General features: G+C 39.3%; 1 protein-coding gene across 6 annotated transcripts in view; it reads right to left on the bottom strand.

Annotated features, from left to right (window-relative positions):
- Positions 1 to 205: 205 nt before the first annotated feature.
- Otopla (Otopetrin-like a) overlaps positions 206 to 8,769 on the bottom strand; it is a 33,309-nt gene continuing 24,745 nt past the window's right edge. For all 6 annotated transcript variants that reach the window (XM_071787082.1, XM_071787084.1, XM_071787083.1 and 3 more), the window contains 6 exons: positions 7,541 to 7,649; positions 7,289 to 7,449; positions 7,049 to 7,205; positions 6,413 to 6,918; positions 5,995 to 6,322; positions 206 to 5,865 (listed from right to left, as the gene is read on the bottom strand). In XM_071787082.1, coding sequence (XP_071643183.1) covers positions 5,171 to 5,865; positions 5,995 to 6,322; positions 6,413 to 6,918; positions 7,049 to 7,205; positions 7,289 to 7,449; positions 7,541 to 7,649 — 1,956 coding nt within the window. In that variant the 3' untranslated portion in view covers positions 206 to 5,170. The remainder of the gene's footprint in view (positions 5,866 to 5,994; positions 6,323 to 6,412; positions 6,919 to 7,048; positions 7,206 to 7,288; positions 7,450 to 7,540; positions 7,650 to 8,769) is intronic.

The following is an 8,769-nucleotide window of genomic DNA, read 5'->3' as shown; positions in this document are numbered from 1 at the left end:
TGGAGAAGCTTGCATGAAGAAAGGGAACAAGGAACCCATACAGCATGTCCAAAAGCGGGACATAAGACGTCTAAAAGATGTCTTTTAGTCATCAGATGTCTTTTAGACATCTTACGAAAAGATGGCTAAAAGACGTCTTATTTCTCGATTTTGGACATATGGCGCTGTCTGGGGAAGCTTGGGATAAAAATAAAATAGACATGCATTACGTCTAGATAACTTTTATTAACCAATATAATCGTGTATCGTTACAAATGATGCGGCAACGATGTAACTCGGGTCACAATGAAACTGGTTTTAACGGTATACAATGGAAAATAGGAATCGATGAATGAGCGAATTTATGAATTTACAGACGTATTCGTCGCTACTCGACATTCGAAGAACTGCTTACACCACAACATGTAATTTATACTTTTACTGTATTTTATTTTTATTTTTTATTTCTTTGTGTTCCGTCTGTCATTATCGCCTGTTCCGACGAAACGTTAACTTCTTCCGTTCTGTGCCTTCCATTGTCCTCGCTTCCTTCTTGATGTGTCTCTGGTAAATCCATGAGTGATGCCACTTGTGCGCGCGTGTATGTTGTATGTGTGTGTGTGTGTGTATGTGTGTGTTTGTGTTGGTGTGTATGTTCTGTTGCTTAAAACTGCGTGTATACGTGTACAAACTGTAATTATACTCGAAGACATCGAAAACTCACTACATTATGTTAAATAATAATGCGTCGCGGATTTGCTTCCGGCACGCGCATGCATATGCAAATTGTCCTCTCTAGTCCTTTTTTCGTCTGTTTCTGGCGGATTCGCGACTTGGTGAACTTATAGAAGTATATACGAAGTTGCTGCAAACATGCTATCGTCTCAATAAATATGGAACGTAATTGGAATACTGTTACGAAAGAAAATCTGATTGCTTACACAATGTCGGGTACCATACGTGCGATTTATTTGAACATATTTATAATGCTGTTATAGTTATTTCTATTATATATATATGATAAATATGCGATTTATATGAAAATGAAAATTTATAGAATGGCGCGAATTTGCAATAAATTTGCAATGCCAATGATTCTGCGAACAAAAATTAAATTAACGCAATCGCGCACAATTTGTAATTAAATCGGGCGAATCTCAATTGCATTCATTTCGTTAGCCCTATCGCAAATCCGCGACTCACTAATTAGGCTTACGGCTACTATCGAGATATTGATGTACATATACAAGAGAATCGTGGTTTTTTTTTCTCCTTACAACATGGGTAGAGTATACAAAGACGTTGTTTGCCGAAGAAAAACGTTTCAAGTATTCTTCCGTTCTTCTTCTCCTTTTGTCTATCTTTCTCTCGTTATCTCTCTCTCTCTCGTTCTCTCTCTCTCTCTCGCTCTCTTTCTCTCTTTTTTTCTTTTCTCACTCTCTAATCACACATACGTATATTGGAACTACGCACTCGTTCACACTCTTTAAACGTGGAAGGGTCTGGAAACGTTTTAGTTTCATATATATCTTCTTTATAGCTTTTCTCTTTACGGGAAATTGATAAAGGATTATTGGTTCTCTTTCTGCATTTGCGCGTGTTTTTCCTCTTTCCCTTTCAGAATCCCTTCTGTCATTCGTTTCGGCTTTGTTGGTCCGGTGTGGCAGTGCCTTGTTAATTAATTTAATTCTCGCAATGAGATCTTTCGCTATGCTGTTGTGTCGTGATTTTGTCCCTTCTATGATGTGATCGCGCAAAGTGTCGACGAAACGAAGAGGTTCACAGATATTTGCAAAAAAATTAAAATTTTCACAGAGTTGTGACGATTTTCACAAACTCTGTTCTCACAATTGACAATTTAGCGTGATCTTAGACCAACATATCAATTTAGTGTTAATTAGCATTGCATATTATCGCCCATACAAGCTGATTCATCTACACTTTTTTTCTAATTAAATCTATAATGACTGAAGTATGAGACATGCATGAGTGTTTTGATTTATAGAAGTTCATACGCATTTTATAATCTTTGTACTGATATATATATATTTTTTTTCTAAATTAAAATGCATATTATATACTTTTTGCCACATGTATAATTCTGGAAAAATCAGCTATATACTTTGAGTAATTAATTAGAATAACAGCTGAAAAATTAAAAATTTGTTTAAGCTTAATCCTCAATCTATTGGCAATATAATGACGTTCGTTTCACAGACACTCTGCTGAATAATTTGCTGACAAAGAGTGATTATTATTATTTACATTCGCACGCAACACTCCAACTACAGTTGCGCACATGAAAATTAATACAAGAGTCTTTATAATATATATATATATATATATATATATATATATATATATATTTATATCTATATATATTTATATTGTGTTTACCTTTTAATAATGTAGGATTATAATTATGTTTAATCGATCCTTAACGGTTGTTAAACAACTGCTTCAGTTGTTTGCGGTGCAATAACATTTTTTTTCATTTCGCGCACGAGCGCATTACTTATTATTTATATTATTTCTAATAATTAAAATATTTAGACTCGAAAGCTAAAGACGTCGACTGGTGTACAATTATGATTTCCGTCAGGATTTCGAGTGTGTCTTGTATATTATTGTTTTTCTCATCGCGTGAGAAAGTTCTACTTAATAAAATTTACGCGTTAAGTATAAATTTTATTAAATAAAATTTAATGTTGTGCTTTACTCTTAGAAGAAAGGGAGTATTTTCACAAGGATTGTGGAGGAATTCACAAAGTATAGTCTCTATACGATGAACGTTATCTTTTCTCAACGATCTACATATGATATCAATAGCGAAGTAAATGCGAAAGATCGATATCTCTTCGAGATAGGCTTAAACACTAATCAATAATGATGAGAATAATTACCTCTTATATTTCGTGAGTGGTGTGCGAGCTCCTCTATTCGCCTGTACCGATTATAAATCTCGTTCTTTCTTTTCTACCCCCGAAGTTCTCTTCCTTAACTCTTTCAGGGGCCCGAGAAAGTCAGCGTATTTTGTGCAAGATCTCCGAAAGAGAAGCAGTACTAGAGAGTGAAACTTAGGCACTGTAGTTCACAAATTAAACCACATCGCACCAACATAGAAACGCACAAATGTCGTGGCACCTAAATACATTATACTGTGACTTATACATGAAGTACACAAGCTGCACCGTCGCCCCTCAAAGAATTAAGCCATTCACAATGGACATCTTTGACGTTCAAACATCGTACCGTCTGTGAGAATATTTAATTGAAAGGACAAACACGTACGAGATCGCTTTTCGACGAAAATAAGCCTCTTTGACGTAAGTCATCATTGACTTCCTTCGCGCCGCTCTTACGTACGTTTTAGTCACACAATCTGCATCATAGAACGTAACTTCCGCTTACATTCGCGAAAACTTTTCGAGTATATGCTCCATTCAGTACTCGACGAGTTTTGAAACGAAATACTCTCTGTACACAATCGCTCGTGTTGGTCTCCTTCCTCATTGACTTTTTCGTTCAATGTTGTTCTTTAAATGTGTGCCAACTGCTCGCGATGAAGATACGACGAAGGTTCGCGCGATGTCTTCGGCGTGTTCATTCGAAGTGCGCGAATGTTGAAAAAATGTTGATAAACAGTAAAATATTCGAAAAATTTCCAAAACAATTTTGTACTCTGTGGCACGCAACGGGAAACAATGAAAGAGATCTTACGGGTACAAATGGATCCCTTTTGAAGGGATGGATCTCTCGCTAATTGCGCGCTCTTGAATGCGAGGAAGCACTCGCGTCTTGGGTGAAGTGTTTCGAGAACGAGAGGATCTTTCGCGAGGCCGAAACGTCGCTCTATTTTTGCTTTCGTTAAGCGAACAACGCCGCGAAATTACCCTGTTCTTCGTCGAGCCTCTTTTGAGATTTCGTCAGTTAGACTGCGAAGAATGTACAATCACGACCATTCACGATCATCGATTTTACGATCGCGCAATTATTTCGATAAAGTGTAGAAACGAAGCCGTTCGCTTCGACAGCCAGTTAATTGTTTGATACGATGAATTCTGATTACCGAATTAATTAACGTCTCATAAGATATACGTATATCGGAGAGCGTAAACCAAACACGATAAACTTAGAGGCTAATCTCGTCCGCTAAATATCGATTTATAAAAATATCAAGTATTTAGTTAAACATATACGTTAATGTATGAATAGAAGGAGATTCGCCGCCCAACGCCGACTCAAGTTTTTCACAAAAAGTATATCACAGCGATATATCCGACATATCCGACATAATGAATGAAATAATAGAAATTCCAGGAAATATCGAACAATCTAAATCCCCACGAGTGAACCGAATTGTCTACAATGCTCTTGATAATGCACAATGGGGCGAGGGTACATATACGGTACATATAACGTCATACATATAAAAGTAGAAAATTTGGTGGCAGTATATAGAGATCGTGTAAGGTGAGAAAACGCGGTGAAGGAAAATGCGTATGCGCTAAACATTTTTGTTGTTTTGTGCTTCGTTTACGCCGAAGTTACGGCGAAAGCCTGTCTGATTAACAAGATTTGTCGATCGTCCAGGTTGTCATTGATCCGTCCTTCTCCCTGTTATCTCTACTGACCAATGTTGAGAACATAATAAAAAGAAAGGAAGAAATATAACGTACGTAAAACAAGGAGACAAAGAAACAGTTTGCGACTCGGCACAATCATGTCTGGCTCCACTTTACGCGATAGCTCCTCTTCGAGGATGTCCAGATCGACCTTGAGCGTATCACTGAAGCGTCTCTTCAGATGTCGATAAAGGGTTTTCTCAACGAGATATATCTTCAACTTCCCAACTTGAATTCTTGGAACTGTCAACAATTATCAACGACTTGAATATCATCCGAAGATTTCTTCGTGCAACGAGCGTATCGGACACGCTGAATATGTTGGATTATTCCGGCTGATCCATCATTTTTCCAATTTTTTCCGTCCGTCGATCTTCTCAATTGATCTTTTCCGCTTTTTCTTTTTTTTCCTCCTTTCTTCTCAATCTTCACCTTTTTTTTCGAGACCCGAAGTCGATGTACGTGATCGAGATCGTCGAGCATCCTGACCTGCTTGTGCTCGCTCCTTCGTTATTCCAACCGACGACCACTCCGGACGATTGACTATGACGAGACTCCCCGCTCGTCTACTCCAGACGCGCCTTGTAGCTAGTCTTCCAGATCTCGGCCAGCGTCACGGCGCTGTGGAACCTGTGGAAGATGCACAGCGGCAGGGTGATCCTCTGCACAATGGCCCAAGCGAGGAATCCGTAGAAATCAAGCTGCACCGGATTGGCAATAACCTTCTGGGTTTCGAAAGTGTAGATCACCCACATGGTCACATTGCAGATCAGCAGGAAAGTGACTATCTGCCTGCCGGGCTTGCTGCGATCGTGCTCCGGCAGGTGAACTCGCCTGCGCGACACATCAGCGATGAAGAGCATCTGAAGGACGACTTGGGCGACCGAGAGCAATCCCGTCACCATCACCAGCAGATTCGGCTCGTGCGTGAAGGCTGCCAAGGAACCGGCGATCACGCTGAAGACGGCATAGACGAAGAGACCGAAGGCGGAGACGCGCAGGAGGATGTCATTAAGATCGCTCTGCTCCTCGGCCTTAAACTTGAGGCTCTGCACGCGAATGAAGCCGATGATTATGGCGATGATGGATAGCGCCATTAAGACGCAGTGAGATACGTCAGCGAGATAAATCGCGAGCAATCCGAGCTCCGGATGATGGATCAGCACGAAGAACAGTATCAGGCATATCAGGGAACCAACCAGAAGAAGCAGACCGCAGAAGAGACCTTTGCTCGCTCCAACGCAATCGACTCTGGTGTGACCTAGTAATATCTTTTATGATAACTCGATTCTCAAAAAAAATTATGCATATTTATGAAACTATAAAAAAATATTTGACCTAGTATATTCGAAATTAAAATGATCACGATATGGAAAAGAAAGAAAGTTACCTGCATGAGCAAGAGCGACGGCTCTTCGAGATAGCATAGCCTCCAGACGACGTTCAAGATCAGCCTCTGCCAAATGGGGCCAACGCGGATGTCGGCCGATATGCTTCCACATGACGTAGATCACTGCCGCTCCGATCAAACTGTACTCTATTATGAATGGAAATAGATACGGCGCCGCGTCCTGCACGATGGTTCCCATGATATTGACGCGTCCGCACGAATTGGACACTGTGCCATCCTCCGTCAGAGCTTCCGCGTAGATACCCAAGTTCGGGCTCCAATACTCGCTACTGTTCGTCAAGTTACTCACATCAAAGATCTGCGGTACCTAAAAGAAAGAGGAAGAAGACTTTTAATTCTAGCGTTTACCGTTTCAACGGCATTTATTCACAGTGACATAATAAGACATGATCCGTACTTGGTTATCCATGTCACTTTGCGGCGCGCTCACTAGCTCCATAATTTGCGACCAAAATGTGGTAGTGGACGGCGTGATAGTCGTGGTGGTGCTGGTGCTCGTTGTAGTCGGGATAGTGGTGATTCTCTCGGTGGTGGTGGTAGTGGTGGTGGTGCTGGTGGTGGATGGGGTGAACGTGGTCAGGATAGTGGACAGGGTTGTCGCTGTGGTGGTCGTCAGATTAGGCAACGCGAAGGTGGTGGTTGACGGCGTCGTCGTCGACGGGGTTGTCCAGGTGGTCGAGGTGGACGTTGGAGACGGCGAGGTGAACGCGTCCGCGATTGATCTGGCTGTCGTTGTCATCACGCGACCCAAAGCAGTGCCAACTGTCACAACCGTGCTGGTCGGCACGACGGTCGTCGACCTCGAAGAGGCCGTGAGAGGAGCCTCTCGTAATTGTGCCATGTCGCGCGGCTCGGTACCCAATATGGCCCCTGCGTTTCGCATCGAGTGCTGCTTGATGCTCTCTGCAAATGTCGGCACATCGATATATTGGCACGTCGACAGCGTAATCGCCAGAGTACTTGAACTTGGCGTACCATCGCTTCGGCGCGGTTCGAACGATGATACCGATTAATTCTAATATAGATCGCTTACCGAGAATCCCCGCCTCAACCTGGCCTAGTTTTTTGTGATACTGAGTGATCTCCTTGAGACTCTCCAGAACCAGCGTGCGTATCCATACGCAGAGATTCGTCGCGACCACGTGCATCAGACCGAAGCGAGCGATGACTTTAAAACGATGGATGTTCAACTGTGAAAAGAATATCGTAATTTGCATTTTTCTAATTCTCCCTCCTTCGGTTTGTCGTTCGTTTCGCAATTTCAAATACGTACTCGAGAATTCATGAAAATAAAGTACATCTGCATAAAGGTGAAGATCATCTGCAGCACCGGATTGATGCCTTGTAATATCTGATAGCAGGGTGATGTAAATGGCACTTCGAAGAACGCGCCGAATTCCAAACCGTTGTATACCATAGTACCCAGTCCAAACGCTAACAAATTATGTTTAATCAGTTTTTATTGATATTATTTGCATCAGTTAAGAACAATTTTTTAGTATTCCCGAAAAAATTGTGAACTTACCTATTGCACCAATTCTGAGGAAGAAGCTTCCATGGCTATGGTCATTTTGCGAAGTCTTTCGTTTCCGTAAAATTCGTGTAGCCACACCAGCTTCAACATCAGTCGCATCCTGCAAAAATGGTGCCTTTCACGATAATATAATCAAAATGTATATATTCTCGTAGAAATATTACTTTAGAAATTCGGAATTTAATTAATTTTACATTGGGAAATTGTTTATACATAAAATAAATATACTATTAATAGAGAATTGCAAGCATATATAATATATAACATCGTTAAAAAATTACTCAAATCTTTGTTGAAATTGCACGCAATAATAAAACGCAACTAAATTGTATTTTTGTTACAAGAAATTTAGGTAAAGACATTCGAAATAAAAAGCAGCAATTAACGCATCAATTACACGCACGTCGAGAATATCCGCATAACATATTGTTAGATACTACGCGTTAACTAAAATTCACGTTCATAAATTTCACGGGTAACGTGCCATTGTCGTAACCGTGAAACTTGCTCAAAATTAGAAACTTGTTGCAATCATAGTGTGAACCTTTCACATTACATAGGTCCCTATAAATAATTTTACTGTTTTATCCGTTAAATATACGATCATATCACGAGATGAAGGCTAGTGTAAAATAAAAAAAGACTTTACAAGGTTGTAAAATGTTATTAAAAATAAATAGATAAATAAGTGCACAAATCAAGTATTAAAGCATGCGTTCTTACTTCGAACAAAGAGATTAGGACTTTAAAAATTTCAAAAAATTAAAAATTCTTTATTTATTTTCCATTTGATGTCATAAAAATGAAACTAATATAAATTAATAAGTTATAAGTAAATTATTAAAAATTACAAAGTTTACGTCTTAACGACTCTAAACGCGTTTTTCTCAAAATATTATTTTTGAAAATGGTTTATCCGATTAATTTGAAATTTTTAAGTAACATTTTAATAATATTTTGCATCAATTCACGAAGGTTTTTTCCTACTTTTAATTTTTTTCTTTAAGTTATAAAAAAAAACATTTTTCAAGAAAATGCAAATATTTAAATGTCTATAGCTTTGCAAAAAATAAAATTTTTTAAAATTCCTTCCATGAACTAAAAATGATAAGTGTAAAGTTAAAAAATATCTGCTATTTACTAAAGCTAAAATCTTGGGTATTATGCATGCGCGCATGGATCATAATGATTATTTAAGACACTACTATTGTTAATTATTT

Source organism: Temnothorax longispinosus, chromosome 8, assembly GCF_030848805.1.
Source record: "Temnothorax longispinosus isolate EJ_2023e chromosome 8, Tlon_JGU_v1, whole genome shotgun sequence".
In the NCBI taxonomy this organism is placed as follows: Eukaryota; Metazoa; Arthropoda; class Insecta; order Hymenoptera; family Formicidae; genus Temnothorax; species Temnothorax longispinosus.
Note: the sequence above shows the minus strand (reverse complement) of the source record. Positions and strands in the feature narration are given on the sequence as shown.